The following is an 18563-nucleotide window of genomic DNA, read 5'->3' as shown; positions in this document are numbered from 1 at the left end:
TTCTCTGTTGCAACGCCAAACAAGCACAAAAGTTTTGTACAACAGTCCAATGTGCTGCCGGTCATTCGAATCTTTAATATTTGAAGCATTTAGGGACACAAAACATTATTTTTCATGATATAGATATTTTTTTTACAATTGTATTTTTGCCAAACCAAAAAAAACCCACATTGAAATCTGCCTCTAGAAAACAATCCACATGGGTATTTTACCGGCAACATGAAAGACGACCTTCTGGACTGCGATTGGCTAGCGGACAGGAAGCGGCGAGCGCCGCCCAGGAAGCGGCTACATGAACATGTCGTCATAACCCGGTGGGGGCAAGTGGTCCGGGTCGGGCCTGGGGGGGGGAAGACACAATGAGACCAAACCTTCGTGTCAAGGAAGGCGGCAAAGAGGTCTCACCCGGGCCGGTGGCGTCCGACGGGTCCGAAGGGGTCGAAGCGGGCGCCGGGCGGCACGGCGCCGGGGGGCAGGATGTCCGGGATGCCGCTGGACGGGTCCAAACCCGAGCGGGGGTAGCCCATCCGCAGGGGGTCCGCCAGCATCCCGCCGCCCGACATCGACCTGCTGGCAAGGACGGACAGTCAAGGCAAAAGGATTGCGACAGGGTGCTGGAGCCTATCTCAGCTGGCGGGGCGCACCCTGGACCGGTCGCCAGCCAATCGCAGGGCGCACAAGAGACGAACGACCGGCCACGCTCACAACAACACCGACGGAGAAACGCTTTTTTGTTGTTGTTGTTTTGTTTGAATTTTGCCGACGTGGCTGAGGGGGCGGGGCCGTCGGGTGACTCACCCCAGCGGATCCAGATCGGCGCCTCCCACCGAGAACGGCGGCGCCATGGGATCGGGCCTGAAAAACACGCGCGGCGGGGACGCCGGTGAGCAGGTTGAGGCGGCGCGGCACAAATCTGTTGCCACGGTTACCAAAACAAAAGTATTGGGACACGGGCAGGGGAAGGAAATGGGACAATTCTTTTCTCTAAGAAAAAAAAAAGAAAAGAAAAGAAAAAAAAGAAAAAACGAAAAAAAAAGAAAACGAGACAATTCTTTTTTCTAAAAAAAAAGGAAAAAAAAGAAAACGAGACAATTCTTTTCTCTTAGAAAAAAAAGAAAAGAAAAGAAAAAAAAGTAAAACGAAAAAAAAGAAAATGGGACAATTCTTTTCTCTAAGAAAAAAAAAAGAAAAAAAAGAAAAAAGAAAAAAAAGGAAACGAGACAATTCTTTTCTCTTAGAAAAAAAAGAAAAAAAAAGAAAAAAAGAAAAAAGAAAAAAAAGAAAATGAGGCAATTCTTTTTTCTAAAAAAAAGGAAAAAAAAGAAAAAAAAGAAAAAAGAGAAAAAAAAAAAAGGAAACGAGACAATTCTTTTCTCTTAGAAAAAAAAGAAAAGAAAAGAAAAAAAAGAAAAAAAAGAAAAAAAAGAAAAAAAAGAAAAAAGAGAAAAGAAAACAAAAAGGAAATGAGACAATTCCGAGAGAAACCAAAAAAAAAAAAAAGGAGATGGATGACAATCGGATCCCAATTGTCTTCCGATCATCGAGCGTCTGATTGACGACTCAACCCAAAACGGTGTCGCAATACTTTTGACTCCATTTTGTTGCGTTTGGCGGGCCGGTACCAGTGCGGCTGTGCGGCGTGTCGCGGGTGCCTGTCGGGGAGCCGCAGGGGGTCGTCGTCGTCGTGGTGGTCGTCGTTGTGGTGGTCGTGCTGGTCCTCGTGGCGGCTGTCCGGCCTCCGCGTCCGCTCACTTTGCTCCGCTTGCGTCCGTTTGTCCCGCGACGGCAGCAGACGAGAGCGGACCGCCGCCGCCAGGCCGCCCACGTCCTTGAACACCCTGAAATTTTAAAAAAGAATACAAGAAACGTTGCAATGTTTAAAACTCGGCGTGTCGGGCAATTACATTTTTGAATTGTAATCACATTTTTGATCTGTTACAAATGTTCAATAAAATATGATTTTCCTATATTTTATCCTTTATTTTTCACTTTTATTTCCAATTTGCAGCTACAACAGTATTCAGAATGAAAAAAAAAATATTTAAGGCAAGAAATTTTTTTCATCATAATTGATCGCATAACTTAAATAGTTAACTCACGATTAATCGCAAATTTTACATCTGTTCTAAATGTACAATAATATATTATTTTATCCTTTTTTCTTATTTATCATTTGCAGCTACGACAGTATTGAGAATGGGAAAAAAATATTTCGGGGTGTCAGGCAAGAAATTTTTTTGATTCATAATTGATCGCATAACTGAAATAGTTCACAATTAATCAATAACTTTACAACTCTTCTAAATGTACAGTCAAATATAATTTTCATATATTTTATCCTTTATTTTTCATTGAATAGTTTTGTTAACATAAAAGTGGGGAAGAAATATTACATAGAAATATGGCTGCATCTATTAATGATTGATACATTAATTTCTAATAATTCATAGAATTAAGTTCAAATTAAAAAGATGTACTTTACTGTAAAAAAAAAAAAAAAGTGTGATAGTGATTTGTGTTGAGGTCATTTTTCCGCCACTAGATGGCATGATTGCATTTGTAAGATGTTGGTGACAGCTCAATGCATTTTTCCTGATCATATGAAGACATATTTCATCTTTAACATGAAATAACTTGTGAAATTATGCACATTTTGAAAATTGTAAAATACGACTTGACCCACGTCTCCACAAATATTATGAAATATTACTGAATTTATTGCCACCAAATGTTGACGTCTGCTGCGCTGCGACGGGAATTCCGCTTGAGTGAACGTGCTCACCTGTCGAAGGTGCGCAGGTGGGCGGCGTCCACGTGCTCGTTGAGGTTGACGATCACGTCCGAGCTCTGCTGGGTGCTGCGATTCTACCAAAACACACGAATCGGCGAATCGGGATGATGTCACACGTTTGACAACGGGCGAGATTTGCTTTCTCCAATTGAACATTTCATGAAAAACAAAAGAAAATTTCAATCAGGATTCATAACCGGACGGGCACACCGACGTGGTGCCCCGCCCACCTGAGCGAAAAATAGCTCACCAGTGACACGTTCAAAAAAAATGTTCAGGTTACTTAATATCTTATCTTAAACTGCATTGGCGGAAATTAAAATAAAAATCACAATTATTCAAGCGATTATTTATTTTTTGGTACAAAACAAGAAAATGTCTAAATGTAAAAAATAATAATAATAATAATAAATATTAAGACAAATAAAATTCTTTGGGAAAAGTATAATTAAAAAAAATATTAAATTAGTTAAAATTTTAAAACGGTGCCAAAAACTGGATAAATTTAAACAACTCAAAAATGAGTATTTTTACGATTATACTGATTTTGTAATTGTGGAGTGTAATAATTGAAATTCTATTTGAATTTCGATTAATTGCACAGCCTTATTCATAAGTTTTTGTTTTGTTTTTTTTTGTTTTTTTTTTAAATGCAAGAGCATACAGAAGGCTTTGATGCAGCTTCTGACATGAAGAGGTGGCTTAAAACAAAAAACAAAATGGCCTGCAGGTGGCAGCAGAGTGAGATCAGCCAGGCCCATGTTGCAACAAGCTCTTTTTGATACTCTTTTCACCAGGAATGTGAATATCGATAAAACTTTATTCGAATACTAATTGCTGCAAAACGGAAACAGACACTAAAAGATAATCTGTGGTAAAAATTAATAGTGTGATTAATCTGCATCAAGACATGATTAATGTGATATTTTTTTGTGATTAATTAGCTAACGCCTTAACTTTGACAGCACTATTATGTCTCCAATTTATCCATAAATAAGGGTAACAAAACAAAAATCATCTCTCTTCTTATTTTTCCATAACTTCCTGTTATGTAAAGTCTCCAATTTGCAAACTTCCCCAAATTCCGCAACCCTAATCGCAAGTGATGTCGCCGATGTCGTTGGCTTACCATGAGGTTGAAGACGAGCGCAGAGTCGACCAGGAGCGCTTTGAGCAGCAGCCGCGCGTCTCCCATCTCCGAGGCGTACCTCAGGGCGTACTCCACCTTGTTGCTGCTCCAGTCCGGCGGCAGCAGTTCAGACTTCTTGTCGCTGCTCCGAGCCTGACCAACACACACACACAAAAATGATTGAAGCCTTTTAACTCATGTCACTCTTTCTTTCTGTGACTCTTCCAGTCTCTCTGTATCTGTGTTGTAACCTACAAAAAGACGATTGCTGCCACACCGATATGAGATAAGGATAAGTTTCATAAGTTTCATGTTTGATAAGTTTCACTCAGGTCACAGGTGGAGACTTTTTTGTGTCTTACAATTCAAAGTGACTAGTAACTAGAGCTGCACAATATATTGAAATCGCGATATTGGCCTATGCAATACAAGTTTGATATGGAATTTAATATTTTGACCTGAATTTGACCAGTCAGACATTTATTAAACATGACAAAAAAAGGAGAGAAGACACTCAGTTGGAGAAGAACTGACTGATACAATTTACTACTGCACCGTCTGAAAGAATCTCTTTTTATTTGCTTTCCACGCGCCGAGTTCCAGACGTGTTCCAACCCTAATGCTACAAATGCCAAACATAGTTGGAACAGGAAAATGTGCACTGACATCCAATAGCTGAACATTATCGAGAGGTCATTACAATTAATTAAGGATACATTGAGCTTGATTATTTTGCCACATGAAATTTTTTTTTAATTCTGTCGTTAGATAATAAAAATGTATTTTTTTTGGTACATGTTAAATATCGCAATAACATCGATATCACTACATTCAGCAACTATATCGCTTATCTTTCCAATATCGTGCAGCCCTACTAGATACCCAAGTACACTGCTGTTGCAAAACAACATGAATAAAATCATATCGTATCGTACATTATTGACTTGAACCGGAAGAAATTGCTTCTTTGCAAAAAAAAAAAAAAAAAAAAGTGCTTTTTGATTAGACTAGAAAAGTTTTTGGGACTTACTGGCACTGTGTTCAATTGGAAACTTTCCTCGTTTCAGATAAACACGTTTTAACGTGATAAGTTACCACGTTAAAACGTGCTGCTCGACTTTTCTCGATTTCGATCGATAATGCTTCTGTTGCTACACACTTCTGAAAAAAAAAATGCCTAAAATGTCTCATTTAAAAACGCGACGTTGTCACATGACTTCGTAATGTTTAGCACTAGCATCTATGATTTAGCATCGCCGACAAAAAAAATTAATAAAATAAATAAATAAAAAAAAGCACCAGTGACGGAATTAAAATGCAAACAATCGCGTCTATTATTGTCTTCGAATGTCACGATGAATGGTCGCGAGCGTGTTAAAAACAACGACGGCGGTTTATTGACCTCATCCCCGGAGCCGAGGCACTTGTATCCGCTTTTGACGACCTCCCAGTGGACGAAACACACGACGGCGTCCTGCGGACATGAGATGGCGTCGCCGCAGCACGAATACAGCAACTCCAAACCCGCCATCGGACCAAAAACAAAAAAAACAACAACAATCAAATGCTGACAACCCAAAACGAAAACAAAAACGAAATGAAATATTGACAGTGATACGCTCACGATCCGGCGGAGACGGATGTACTTCCCGTCGGCCTTTTCAACGTAAAACGCAAAGAGGAACAAGACTGACGATTAAATAACTACTAAACACCACCGGGTCAAAGATAATATTTCGATATCAGGCGTATGATCTCTTCAGTGGGAGGGGAAAAAAACCTAAAGGTTTCCAGAGGCCATTTTAAAAATCTTTCATCTTCGTTCTCCCACGTTATATTATACTATTTTCCACCTACTTTACCTTTCGTAATACAATTACTTATTGAAAGCTGACAACAAACCAATCGCGTTTTATTGATTATACGATCAATATGAGTTCCGTAATAATTTTAGTTTTACTCGAAAGGTTGTGTTTTGATCCCAGCACATAAAAATGTCCCCGTGAAACTGTAAACATATTTTTAGTTCCGCACTCTTATCAACGAAACTCTCTGTTTGTGTGTTCTTTACTTTATGTTAAAAAAAATCAACAACAACAAAAAATATTTACAAATATACTCAATCGTTTACGGTAAATAGTTACTTCATTACTTAGACTAAAAAAACCGTGGCGTTGTACTTGATGATGTCACTTTGTTGCTACCAGGGGGGGACTCCACTTCCCAGCGTGCCCCGCGCATTGGTGGACTTGCCAAGATGGCGGCTCCACTGACTCTCCTGCTGATCGTGGCCGTCACTATCCGTGCAGCTCTTTTCAGGTCCACTTTGGCACATCTGATCGCCGAGAGGGTGGAGGTGACGTCCCCGTTAACCGCCTGGAAAAGAGGTGAGCTCGACCGCCACTCGGGGGGCTTCTTTAGGGGCTTGCTTGTAAGGCTGAAGCATCGTTCCGGTGTCCGGCTTTGAAAAGCACTTTGCCCCACAAAAGATACTTTTCACTTGGCTTCTTGTTTGCATCCAAACGGTGGTCCAGAAGCGAGCTAACATGAAAAACATGATTCGTACTGTGATGTTTTGAATGTTAAGTGTTTTATTGTCTTCCAACCGGAAGATTTGTGCAACTTTCATTTGCATCGCCGACGTCACGAATGCCCGGATGTTCCACTTCCTACATTCAGACACTCGCTGGACACAAAACTGAACAGTATTACCAAACCTTTGAATATTAGTTGTTAAACTATATTGTTATTCTGTGTAGAAGTCATGCAACATTAATTATCAAGCGAATCAACATTGAGACTCTTGATTATGGATTAATCAAACGTCTTTCATTTTCAAATGCTCAATTGTAATTCTTCTCTTTGTAGTCCTTCATGAAAGCAACTGAAGCGAGATACCAGATTTATCGGCCTTCAGATTTGTAAAAAAAAAAAAAAAAAAAAAAAGGCCCAATATCAGCACCGATAATCGGTCGTTTTTAATTAAATAACCCTTTACACTCCATACTGGCCTTTTTTTTTGTGTGTTTTTCTATTTCATACAAAGACCCAAAAACAATCAAGAATGCTCTTGTTTGTTGGTTGTTTTTTAGTGGTTGAAGGTTTGGCTCTACTGGACTTGGGAGTGTCGCCATATGCGGGAGATGTCTTTCATGAGGTGACGGATTGAACACACAAATTATATTATACATTAGATGTGCTTCCATGCTTTTACCTTGATGGCAAAAATGTCTTTTTCTGAGTTTAGACGCCGCTCAGCATCTACCTTTTCCACTTCCTGGTGGACTACGCAGAGGTTACGTTCATGGTAAGCAGTAAATGCTGAAAAGCATTCCCACATCTGTTCTTGTGATTTTTATTCTCCACACTTTTTTTTTTTGCCACGTAACTCCTCCCAAGTTAGTATGTATGAGGTTAAACAAGGACGCCTGTAAAGATTTAAATAAGACCACCAAAAATTGTGAAAATAAACAACCAAATTATTGTAATTCCTCTCAAAATGGTGACGGTTAAATGTTAAAAAATCCAAATGCTACTTTATGACCTATACATATGATTTGATATTGACACAATCTTATTGTCAGAAAATATTTCCAATATTGGAAAAGTTGACTCGCGTGGTCGTCCGTCCTCTCTGACAAGTTGAAAACTTGAAACGAGTCATTCCCGGTTGTGTCTCCAGTTGGCCGACGTCATCGTGGCGGTGGCCCTCTACTACGCCGTGCGGGACTACAACAAACAAGTGGTGAGGAAAGGCAAACTTTCGGGATCGTCGGCCAATAATGGTCAACGGCCACGCATGGCTAACCGGTGACGCCCGTCGATGGTCTTTGCAGTTCAGGAAGCAGAAATTCGCCCTGGAAGCCGATCGCTACCACGCCGACTGTCACGAGCTGGTCCGAAGCCCCAAGGAGATGCACTACATCCCCCTCAAGGTGGCCATGTTGTAAGTGACAAGCCAAAGAAAAAGCACTTGCCAAGTTGCCCGGCAAATTGTTGACTAGAAAGCAGAGCTATTATAATTAATAATATAACAACCCTGCTTAATGCTTAGCTTATTCTAATGCTAAAGCTAATGCTAATTTAGCATGTTAAGCTAATGTTAAAATAATGCTAAGCTAATGCTAAACTAATGCTTAGCTAATGCTATTTTAGCATGCTAAGCTAATGCTAAGTTAACATGCTTTAAATGGTAATGCTAAGCTTTAAACAAAACAATTATGGGCTTATCAGTTAATGGGGTTAAATGGGTGTTTTTGACCTCCGGTTTGTCGCATGTGGTCCGGTGGAACCCGCAGCTACCTCCTGAACCCGTTCACCGTGCTGTCCTGCGTGGCCAAGTCCACGTGTGGCCTTAACAACGCGGTGGTGTCGCTCTTCATCCTGGCCACGGTCAAAGGTGAGTGAAGAGTTTCGGCGCCCGTGACCTCGTTCGGCGTCACTCGTTTTTATGTGGGCAGGAAACGCGTTGCTGAGCGCCATCTTCTTGGCATTGGCCACGTACCAGAGCATCTACCCGCTCACGCTGTGCGCCGCCGCTCTTCTCTACCTCATGCAGGTAAGCGAGTTTACAAGCCACAAGATCAAAAAAAAATTCCGGGTTGAAAATTGCGTTTTTTTGTGCGCGCACAGCGCCAGTTCATCCCCATCAACGCCTGGCGGCTGAGTTTCTGGTGGTTCGTGGCCCAGTACGCCTTCATGTATGTGGGAAGCCTCCTGGTCATGGTGGGCCTTTCCTTCTTCCTGCTGGGCTCGTGGGACTTCCTGCCCGCCGTCTACGGCTTCATGTGAGTGAGGAGAGGAGACTCCAAAGTGCTTGGGAACAAAAAACAAAACCGCGTAGCCGCAACCGCTAACTATTGTCTTGTCAAGTTATTAAAAAGTAGGGCTGGGTCGATCGATTCAAATTTCTGCAAACGATTCAATTCCATTTAGATTTTTTTTTTGTGTGATTCAGTTCATTCCAACAGTGATTAATTATGGAACATCAATTCTTCTTCAATATCAAGAAAATGATAATTCCACAAATGTATTTGACATTTATTGATTTATACATTTATTTATTGCTAACATCATGGGTGGACCACTATTGTCTTGTCAAGTTATTAAAAATATTGCTGGGTATTAATTCTAATTTCCTCAATCGATTTCGAATCATGTGAGTTCAGTTTGATTGGATTTTGATTTTTTAGTGATTCAATTCAATCCAATGTGATCAATTATGGAACATCAATTCTTAAATATTGAGAAAATGATTAAAAAAAAATCCGCAAAAATTAAATTTTGCAAAGGCAGTAACTGGTTAAACGATTGCGTTTATTAATTAAAGTAACGTGTTTAGAAGTGTTACACAAACATTGACATCAGCAAGGATGAGGTGGAAATTTTTCATAATTCTAATTCAATAATTGTAAATATATAAATGAAAAAGTTTCTGAATTGTCTTAAAGGTCTCATAAATGTACGAAACTACTTTTAAATTCACTTAAACAGCAACTTTCAAGAAAACATTTAATATACAAAAAAGAAATGAGACTTATTCTATTTCCTTGTTAATTTACGGGCGGGGGGGGAAAGATTGAAATAGTTGGTTTTATGAATCAATATCAGATTCCTTTTTTTTTTTTTAAAACCCAGCCCCATAAAAAGCCACTGATGCTCCTTTTGATGCTAGTTGAAAGGAGGTCAAGTGAGGTACGCTAACAGCTACATTTTCCACGACTGAAATCTATTTTGAACTTCAGGTTATGTCGCCATTTGAAGTGGCGTCCCTCAGGGCTCCTTATTAAACCCTGCCGCTTTTTTTTTTTTTTTTTTTTTAAATAATTGTCTCCAGCCTCTCGGTCCCCGACGTGACGCCCAACATCGGCCTCTTCTGGTACTTCTTCGCCGAGATGTTTGAGCACTTCCGCCTCTTCTTCCTCTGCGTCTTCCAGATCAACAACTTCATCTACACCGTCCCGCTGTCCATCAAGCTCAAGTGAGTTGTCGGCAGGGAGGGGAAAAAAAAAAAAAAAAAAAAAAAAGTCAGGTTTGTGCAAGTTTGCGTTGTTCCAGGGAGCATCCGGTGTTCCTGATCTTCATGCAGCTGGCCATCAACGCCATCTTCAAGTCGTACCCCACGGTGGGGGACGTCTCCCTCTACATGGCCTTCCTTCCCGTCTGGAGTCACCTCAACAGATGTGAGTCGCGCGCACGCTCCGTCCGCCTGGGAAATCCGACTTGGCATGTTTTTTGTCGTTTGCAGTCCTTCGCAACGTCTTCCTGGTTTCCTGCGCCATGCTGGCGTGTTCGGCTCTCTTTCCCGTCTTGTGGCACTTGTGGATTTACGCGGGCAGCGCCAACTCCAACTTCTACTACGCCACCACCCTCATCTTCAACCTCGCTCAGGTCAAACCTTTTTTTTTTTTTTTGTTGTGTCGATAGTTTTGTCCTTTACTCTAACGTGCTGTTCACACTCAGTGTACGACGGCGTATTAGGGCCACATATAATTTTTTTTTTTTTTGAGGGCGGGGACAATATTCAGAGAAAAAAAAAAAACTCTCAGATTTGCCACTTTCTAAAGTGGCAAATTTGCGACTAACCCTAACCTAAATTTGCGAGAGAGAAAAACTCGTAAATGTGTAACTTTCTAAAGTGACAAATTTGCCAGAAAAAAACAAAACAAAACTTGTTTTGAGATGTTCTAAAGTGGCAAATTTGCAACTTTCTAAAGTAAACTCATAAAATTTGCGACTTTCAAAAGTGGCAAATTTGCGAGAAAAAAATGTATTTGAAAAAAAATTACGAGTTTTTTTTTTCTCGCAAATTTGCCAGTTTAAAAGTGCCAAATTTACAATTTCTTTTCTTGCATATTTGCCACTTTAGAAACTCGCTAATTTGCCACTTTCTAAACTGGCAAATTTACAAAAAAAAGAAAAGAAATTCTCGCAAATTTGCCACTTTAGAAGGTCGCAAATTTTTCAAATTGGCACTTTAGAAAGTTGCAAATTTACAATTTTTTTCTCTCTCAAATTTGCCACTTACTGAATTTGCAAATTTACAAGTTTTTTTTTTTTTTTTTTTTTCGCAAATTTACCACTTTATAAACTCACAAATTTCCGACTTTTTTTTCTCTGAATATTGCCCCCGCCCTCTGGTGGGGAAAAAAAAAAAATGTATACATGGCCCTAGTCAAGCGATCATTTCCCGTGTCGCATCCGTTCAGATCCTGCTGGTGTGCGACTACTTCTACGCCTTCTTGAGGCGCGAGCACCACCTGGTCCACGGACTCTACCCAAAGAGGAAAGACGGCTCGGAGGCCACGCTGGTGCTCAAATAAAAAATAAATAAATAAATAAAAAATCTTGGAAGAGGCAAAGACAAACTTTGCGGGGTGGAGAAGGAACCGAGTGGTTCTTTCGGCTCTTCGGCCGGGCATCTTGGAGGGGCGCCTCTCGGATTGGGTGACTTTTTTTTTTTTTTTCTTGACTGTATTTACGAATGTGATCACAGATGAGGAAGTTAAATGATTTTTTTTGGCGGGGAGAACTTATGAAGGAATTTTAAGGCCACACAGGGATTTTTTTTTTTTTGTAATTAAAATTTGCATCTCAAATAAGCAGCTCTCTTTTTGTGGTCCAAGTCAAAAGAATGTAAATCATTCTGCAGACATACAATTGAGCGAGGTAACGGGGTACACCAACCAATCACAATATTATATATATATATATATATATATATATATATATAAAATCCTAAACTCATTAGCATTTTTTTGAAAGTGTGTGGCACTTAATGCTCCTTTGTGAGCGCTCATGCATAACAACCTATGGAAAGTACAATGAATGTTTGATTTCTTTGCAAGAAAATTTTTTTCTAAAGTGTTTTGCTTACACGGATAATGTTGAGTTTAACAAAGTTTTTTTTGTGTTTTTTTTTCTGGATATAATTTATTTTGTACAGTAAAACAAGAGTCGAGCTCCTCACATGGTCGTCGACTATTTAACAAAAAAACAAAAAAAACATTTCCATCAAATGTTGACACACAGCAGCCAGTTTGTTACCCATTTTTGTTTTGGTTTGTTTGGTGTAATAAACACGATGGAACGAAGCGCTTGTGTGTATTTGTCACGGATGCGTGTTTGTGTTTGTGTGTGTTTGTCATCCTGCGCCCTTATTTGGGCGGCCTGTAGGCAATCTTCCTGCTCTTGAGTACGGCCCACCTGTGTCGTTTCATGTAGTACAGCAGCGGCACCAGGATGGCGGAGCCCATCAACAGCTGCAAAAAGAAAAAAAAAAAGATATATATCACAAATTGAACTTTTTTTTTTTTGTAAATATGACGTGCACGTTTTGTTTTGCGTTTGCGACCTTGAGTCCCATGCGCTTGCGCTGGTCGTGCTCGGGCTCTGCCGCCCACCTCAGGAAGGTGCACACGTCTTTGGCCACCTGGCTCATGGTGGCGGGGGTCCCTGTCGACAACGGCGCCACGTCGTTCACAACGCTCACATTTGATGTTCAGACAAACGCGAGCGGACATTCCAGGAATGAGGAATCGTGTTCATTTGCGCATTTTGGAAACCGTTTGACCGCCAAAAACGTTTAATAACCATGACAGAAATCACGATGAATGCCGCCATAAACGTTAATTACTTTTTTTTTGTTTTTTTGTTTTTTTAAATATCAATGGGCATTGCAACATCTGTACTTTATAAATAAATGGGAAAAAATTCATAGAATTGCGTACATAACTGTGAATACTATAGGGATGTAACGATATCCAAACGTCGCAATACGATATCACGATATGAAGGTCACGATACGATAGGGCTGCTCGATTATGGGAAAAATAATAATCACGATTATTTTGGCAACAATTCAACTTCTTCCTACTCCCTTTGAACATATAAATTGTCATTTATTGTATGTTTCTTTTTTATTTTACTTTTCGCTTTCTTTGTTGCTTGTTTATGTGTTTATATTATGTTCAATAAAACTCCTTATCCATCAACAATTATGCAAACGATTATTTTTGGTGCAAAATAAGAAAATGTTTCAGCATTTAAAAATATTAAGGCCAATTAAAAAAAATACAAGCACTATAATTATGTAAGTTCCTTTTGGACCAAACAGCATATATTATAATATATATTTATAATAATATTTATTTATTTATTTATTTGTGTGGGCAAAAACTTGAAGTTGGAGTGTAGCATCCTCATTGTGCAGTAGGACAATCTTTTTTTTTTTTGGCACAAAACAAGAAATCTGACCATTAACATGGATTTGAAACAGAAGGGCCAAAACATGCCTTGTGAAAATTAAACTGCAGTGCAAAACTAGCAACCAAATGGTGCTAAAACTGCACAAATGGAAATCAACCTGACAGATGTGCTGCTTTTAATATCGTGACATGACGACGACGATATATTGTGGCAGTTTTAATATCACGATATTGCCTTTATCGTTACATCCCGAGTGCCTACATTGCACCACCTCGAATGCTCGAATTTCTGATGTTGCTGATTATCTTGTGTACCATTCATATTCAATTTCTCCCTAGTTTTTTCCCCCCCTTGTTTTGGTTTGAGTCAAGCTTTTGAAATCTGTGCCAAGTCAAAAGTTTCCTCGCATCATTTGCTTGAAGCCAAGTTGTGTACGCATTCCTCATTTCCCGTCTTTTTTTCATTTTTGAAACTTTTTTTTTGGCCAGCTTACCGTCATCGTACTCCAGAATCTCGTTGTAGATAGGCGGCGCCATGCCGATGGCCTGTCCGGCGAAGTAGGGGTTGTAGTAGAGACCCTCCCTGACCTCCACTCCGGCGGGGGGCTCGCAGTAGCCCGTCAGCAGGCTGAACACGTAGTCCTCGCCGCCGTGCCTGAGAGGAGGAGCAAAAAACAAAAAAAAACAAAAAAAAAACATTATTTTGACACACACAAAACCGTTGTAGTTTTTTTTAAGGGTGCGATACGATTATTAGTCGTCACGGAGGGCAATAAAGTGATTATTTGTAGCCGATAATTCATTTGCACGAAAAAAAAAAAAAAAAAAAAGCAAAAATGGTGGTGTCAAAATAAAAAAAATAAAATAAAAAATAAAAATACATTTTCCATCTTTGTTTTAAAATTCTAACAAAAATTTCAGGGAGCTCCCAGGATCTTTAACACTTCAACAAGTAAATAGCTCCCTATTATTTTCTACGGTAAATAAAGTTTTCCAAAAATGAAATGACATTTATTTCTGATATATAAGACATTTTCCTGTCCAGCAACCGACTCACTTTTGCATATGCTTCTATGAAAAATGTGTATTATGTCTTCAATTTGAACATTTGAAAACATATTTGACGTTTCGACTTTTTGAAGCACACAATTTCTGAGGGATATTCATAATGATTTAATTGGATGTTATATTTAAGTCATTGTATTTATTTATTAACTCATTCACTCCCAGGACATTTTTGCTATTTGACTGGATTTTGAATGATTTTGCAAGGCCCATAAAATATTGTGTCCTATTGCTATAAAAACATGGACTCTACCAAAAGAAAGAGCCTCTTCTTTCTTTCATCAGAAAAAAAAAAAAAAAAAGTGTGTTTCTATCTTTTTCCATTTTGCATCAATTAGCATTAAAATATGGTTAAGTTTCATCATTATTTGCAAATCTGTTTAAAACTATGGGGAAAAGAGCTTTTTGATCTCTTATACTCTGCTACCATCTGCTGGCCGTTTTTGTAATAACTACCATTGCTTCAAGCATTCTCTTCAGTTCAGAGGCTGCCTCAAAGCCAAAACACATAAATACATCTTTGGGAGCATGGTAATATTTAAAATAGAACGTATTTATACGTTTTTGGGAGTAAATGAGTTAACAAAGTGGTCTCTGAAGACATTTTTAGATTTGTTTAAAAAAAAATACACTAAAATACTCAATATGAAGAAGACAGCAGTTTTAATATTGTGTTTCAGTGATGGTACAAAAAAAAAAAAAAAAAAAAAAAAAGAAGATTTTTTTCATTAAAAAAAACAAAAAAAACAGTTTACGTCTTAAGTAGTTTTATCGTGGATTTATGACCTGACCAATATATTGATAATTGCGTGAGCTTTGTATCGTATCGTGAGTTACCCCGAGGTTTCCAGCCTAACTTATGTATGTGATGACCGTGTGCACTGAAATGGGCGGCGTGACGAGCGGCGCCATATTTGCCGTACCTGGCGTTGACGATGTAGCTGAGGTCGGGCGGCAGAGCGCCGTTGTTGGCGGCGCGGGCCGCCTCCGGGTTGGCGTAGGGCTTGGGGAAGTAGTCGGACAGCTTGCCGGGCCGGGTGAACATCTCGCCCGTCTCGTCCGGGCCGTCCACCACCTCGACCTGAAAGGGGGCCCGAGAGAAATTTGTCAAAATGGCCGCACCGACAAATACAATGGGGCGCTCTACCTGTGGACGTCCGTTCTAAAAATATCATTTGATTTGTTGCGACGCGATTGGCATATCGACGAAAAGGGAGCGCACCTCCTCGGCGATGGCCTTGACTTCCTCCTCGGTGTGCGACACTCCCACCAGGTTGCGGAAGGCCAGGTACTCCATGCTGTGGCACGCCGAGCACACCTGCTTGTACACCTGGTAGCCACGGCGGACGCTGCAAACGCACACACACAATGACAATCCACAAATAAAGAGTCCCGATTCACCCCCGCTGGCCAAATGAGAGGAAACTCCAAAAGTGAAGATATGAACCCGAGTAAGGACGTTTGAAGGCGTGTCACACAGAAGTGACGTCATCTCGCAGCAGCCAATAGAAAAGCTTCCTTCAAATGACATCGCTCCCATCGTGTTTTTTTTAAATATTATGCACAAGTCATACACATTTTTTTTCCCCAAAAACTAATACTGAAACTAACTAAAACTAAACTAAAAGTAAGCATTTTTTCATTAAAACAAATAAAAACTAACAGAAGCACCCTGAAAACTAATTAAAGCTAACGAAAAAAACAAACAAAAAAAAACAACTCAAAACTAGGGCCCGACCGATATGTACTTTTTGAGACCGATGCTGATACCGATTTGTCAGAAAAAAAAAAATACAGATTAACCTGCCAATTATTTATTTAAAATATATATAATACAAATACTGGCGGCTAATGCTGTTTGAAAGTGCTATATAAAATCAAGATAAGTTGACTGTGCGTTTTGGCCTCTTGGGGGCAGTGTGGTGCCATGCATCCATGGCGTACACACTTCAAGTGAGTACAGAAGAAGGTTGCGATTGAATTCTATTAAAATAACTTTTTTTTTTCACACATTGGGAAGAATTTGTGCCTTTGCGTAGTGTTATCATCTGTGGGTATGTGTTCCCACAACATTTATGTGTTGATATTTGTTATTTGAAGGAAATACACTCCCAAAGTCAACGCTAACTTCCTGTCTTCCTGTTAGCATTTGCTAACTTGCTGTTCGTGCTAGGGTAGCGATGTTTTCGTTTTGTATTTCAATATACAGTGGCTGTAATTCTTTACGTTGTGTGGTTAGTTTTACAGTTAATTCCAACTGCGGCGTCATTTAAACAGCTTCAAGGACGCTTTGGGACCTCAGAATAACATACGCTACACAATTGCTAGTTGCTAATGCTACAAAAGCAAAATGGTGCATTCAGGGCACTTTCACGTCGTAAACTTCAGTTTTCTTTAACCGGCCATTTGGCCCAATTGGCCGATGTTTGAAGGCCAATAATCGGCCGATTATAATCGGCGGCCGATTAATCGGTCGGGCCCTACTCAAAACAAAATAAAAACGGAGTAAAATGAAAATCCCAAAACTATAATAACCCAGTCCCACGCACGCCTTTTGGAAAAAACGGCCTCACCTGGCGTGGTCCAAGGCCGACAGCAGCCCGCCGTGGCTCCAGGGGTAGTTGGGTGGGTGGAGCTCCAGGTCGGAGGCTTTGACGGACCGGTGCAGCGCCAGCGCCAGGCCGGCGGCGCCAGCGCCCACCGCGGCCAGCGTGGTCAGCGCCACCTTCTGGCCGCGTGGCAGGCTGCTGAAGGACATGTTGGCCTGCACGCGAGCAAAACAATCCCAGACGTGAACGTCAACGCTTGGATACTATTTGCAATGAAGGACAAAGATAATGACATAGTTTTCAAACTTTTTTTTTTTTTTTTTTGCCATGTCAAGTTTGACCTATTTTGTAGTGACTAATTAATTAATCATAAATAATAATCATATTGTGTTACCGTTTAGTAATATTTCCAATTCTACCAGTCCTACGAAGAAGAAAAAAAAAAAAAAAAGGATAATGATCAAGAAATTTGGACTGAAGAAAAACCCTATTGAACCCTATTTTCTTTGCATTATGTCATTTTAAAGTCAGAACTTTCTTTATATTTATACTTAAGTCACTCAGGGATCGTCTTAAAAAATAAAAATCTGATGATGCTGGTCTCAATCTAAATTAGTTGGCACGCATATCTGAAAAAATACAAAAAGAGCCGAGGCGGACGTGGAAGCACGAAAAGGACAACCGGAAGTCCACTCGTTCTGTGAGAGGTTAACCGGAAGTCCACTGGGTCCTATTATGCTAACCCGGTATCATTCATCATAACCGGTTAGCTCGAAGGTGAATGTTTGGCACGTTTCAAACACATGTTAACATCAGTTCGATAAACACGTTAATGTACTTCCGGTGTGGCCAAACGTGTAATAATAAAGCCCAACCGGCTTGATATTGACACGACTGCTCCTGCATCTGGCTTTTTACAACGAGATGTCATTTAACTCAAAACTTAATGGCAGTGTTTTTTTTTTAAATGTTTTTCCTATGCTTTCTATTTTATTCACCTGAAACGATACAAGACTGAAGCGTGTTATGCGACGGCAGCACGCGTGTGTGACCTTGTCTCAACCAGCCGACTGGGATCCGCGTTAACATTAGCATTAGCATTAGCTCGTAGCTAGGGCGTCCGCGTCCGTCCCCCGTGCGGCACAGTTCACCACATTTTTTGTGTGCTAAAACTGCCGCACAGCCAATGTCAAACCCTCCGGCTTTGTACCTTTGGCGTCGTGATGGTTTTCGGGGTTCGCAGGAGGGCTCTCCCGCTGCCCGAGAGCACCGCGACTCGTAACGCCGCCATCTTTCCTAGACTCTCGCACTACAACTACTACTGGGCCCTCTCGTTTGACGCCAAGTTTTCACTTGTGTTGCCTTCCGGCGTTTCCGGATTGCGCATTCACAATAAAACAATGTTATTGTGATTTAAGCGCCCTTGAGTTTAATTTTGAAGCATCTAGTCACGGCATAACACCGGACGTAAAGTGAGCTTTATAAAAATAATCGTGCTTCGTAACACGTTACAAAATGAAGGTGAGGCGCCAAGAAATCAAAGTTTGTCAGCACTCTCATATGGAGGACCAAAAGTGCCAAAATTAAAGAAATTAATACACCATTGAATAATTAAATGAAAGTGTCATTAATTAATGAAATGGTTCATTTATTAATTAAATGTGGAATTAAATAAATAAATAAATGTAATTAAATGTCAATTAAATTGCCTACGATTATCTGTTTATGTATTTATTTATTTCTCTAATTATTTCATGGTCATTAATTAAATTACCTATCTATATATAGGTAATTTAATTAATGACATTTACTTAATTACTGGT

The 18563-nt window shown here is 40.0% G+C and overlaps 3 protein-coding genes across 5 annotated transcripts; 1 reads left to right on the top strand and 2 right to left on the bottom strand.

Moving 5' to 3' along the window:
* Nucleotides 1–49: 49 nt before the first annotated feature.
* On the bottom strand, nt 50–6159 carry psmf1 (proteasome inhibitor subunit 1). Of its 2 annotated transcripts, none has more exons than XM_077528801.1 (7): nt 5323–6159; nt 3921–4073; nt 2783–2865; nt 1623–1838; nt 799–855; nt 406–570; nt 50–340 (listed from the first exon to the last, which is right to left on the bottom strand). In XM_077528801.1, exons 1-7 carry the CDS (start codon nt 5449–5451, stop codon nt 289–291), a joined length of 855 nt encoding a protein of 284 aa, XP_077384927.1. In that variant the 5' UTR covers nt 5452–6159; the 3' UTR covers nt 50–288. The 2 variants fall into 2 exon arrangements, with proteins under 2 accessions (XP_077384927.1, XP_077384928.1); XM_077528802.1 differs by having other exon boundaries at nt 406–567; nt 5323–6148.
* On the top strand, nt 6136–12013 carry pigu (phosphatidylinositol glycan anchor biosynthesis, class U). 2 transcript variants are annotated; one of them, XM_077528791.1, is made up of 12 exons: nt 6136–6307; nt 7013–7077; nt 7168–7227; nt 7603–7665; nt 7757–7866; nt 8219–8319; nt 8381–8478; nt 8553–8707; nt 9757–9900; nt 9978–10102; nt 10168–10310; nt 11129–12013. In XM_077528791.1, exons 1-12 carry the CDS (start codon nt 6178–6180, stop codon nt 11240–11242), a joined length of 1308 nt encoding a protein of 435 aa, XP_077384917.1. In that variant the 5' UTR covers nt 6136–6177; the 3' UTR covers nt 11243–12013. The 2 variants fall into 2 exon arrangements, with proteins under 2 accessions (XP_077384917.1, XP_077384918.1); XM_077528792.1 differs by having other exon boundaries at nt 8188–8319.
* On the bottom strand, nt 11822–18110 carry cyc1 (cytochrome c-1). Its single transcript, XM_077528794.1, has 7 exons — nt 17951–18110; nt 16765–16955; nt 15414–15540; nt 15115–15272; nt 13621–13781; nt 12274–12374; nt 11822–12181 (listed from the first exon to the last, which is right to left on the bottom strand). The coding sequence occupies exons 1-7, from the start codon at nt 18029–18031 to the stop codon at nt 12077–12079; spliced, it is 924 nt and encodes a 307-aa protein (XP_077384920.1). The 5' UTR covers nt 18032–18110; the 3' UTR covers nt 11822–12076.
* Between the last annotated feature and the right edge of the window lie 453 nt (nt 18111–18563).

The sequence above is a fragment of the Festucalex cinctus genome, chromosome 8 (genome assembly GCF_051991245.1).
Source record: "Festucalex cinctus isolate MCC-2025b chromosome 8, RoL_Fcin_1.0, whole genome shotgun sequence".
In the NCBI taxonomy this organism is placed as follows: domain Eukaryota; kingdom Metazoa; phylum Chordata; class Actinopteri; order Syngnathiformes; family Syngnathidae; genus Festucalex; species Festucalex cinctus.
The sequence above is the reverse complement of the archived record's forward strand: the minus strand, read 5'-3'. Positions and strand labels throughout refer to the sequence as shown.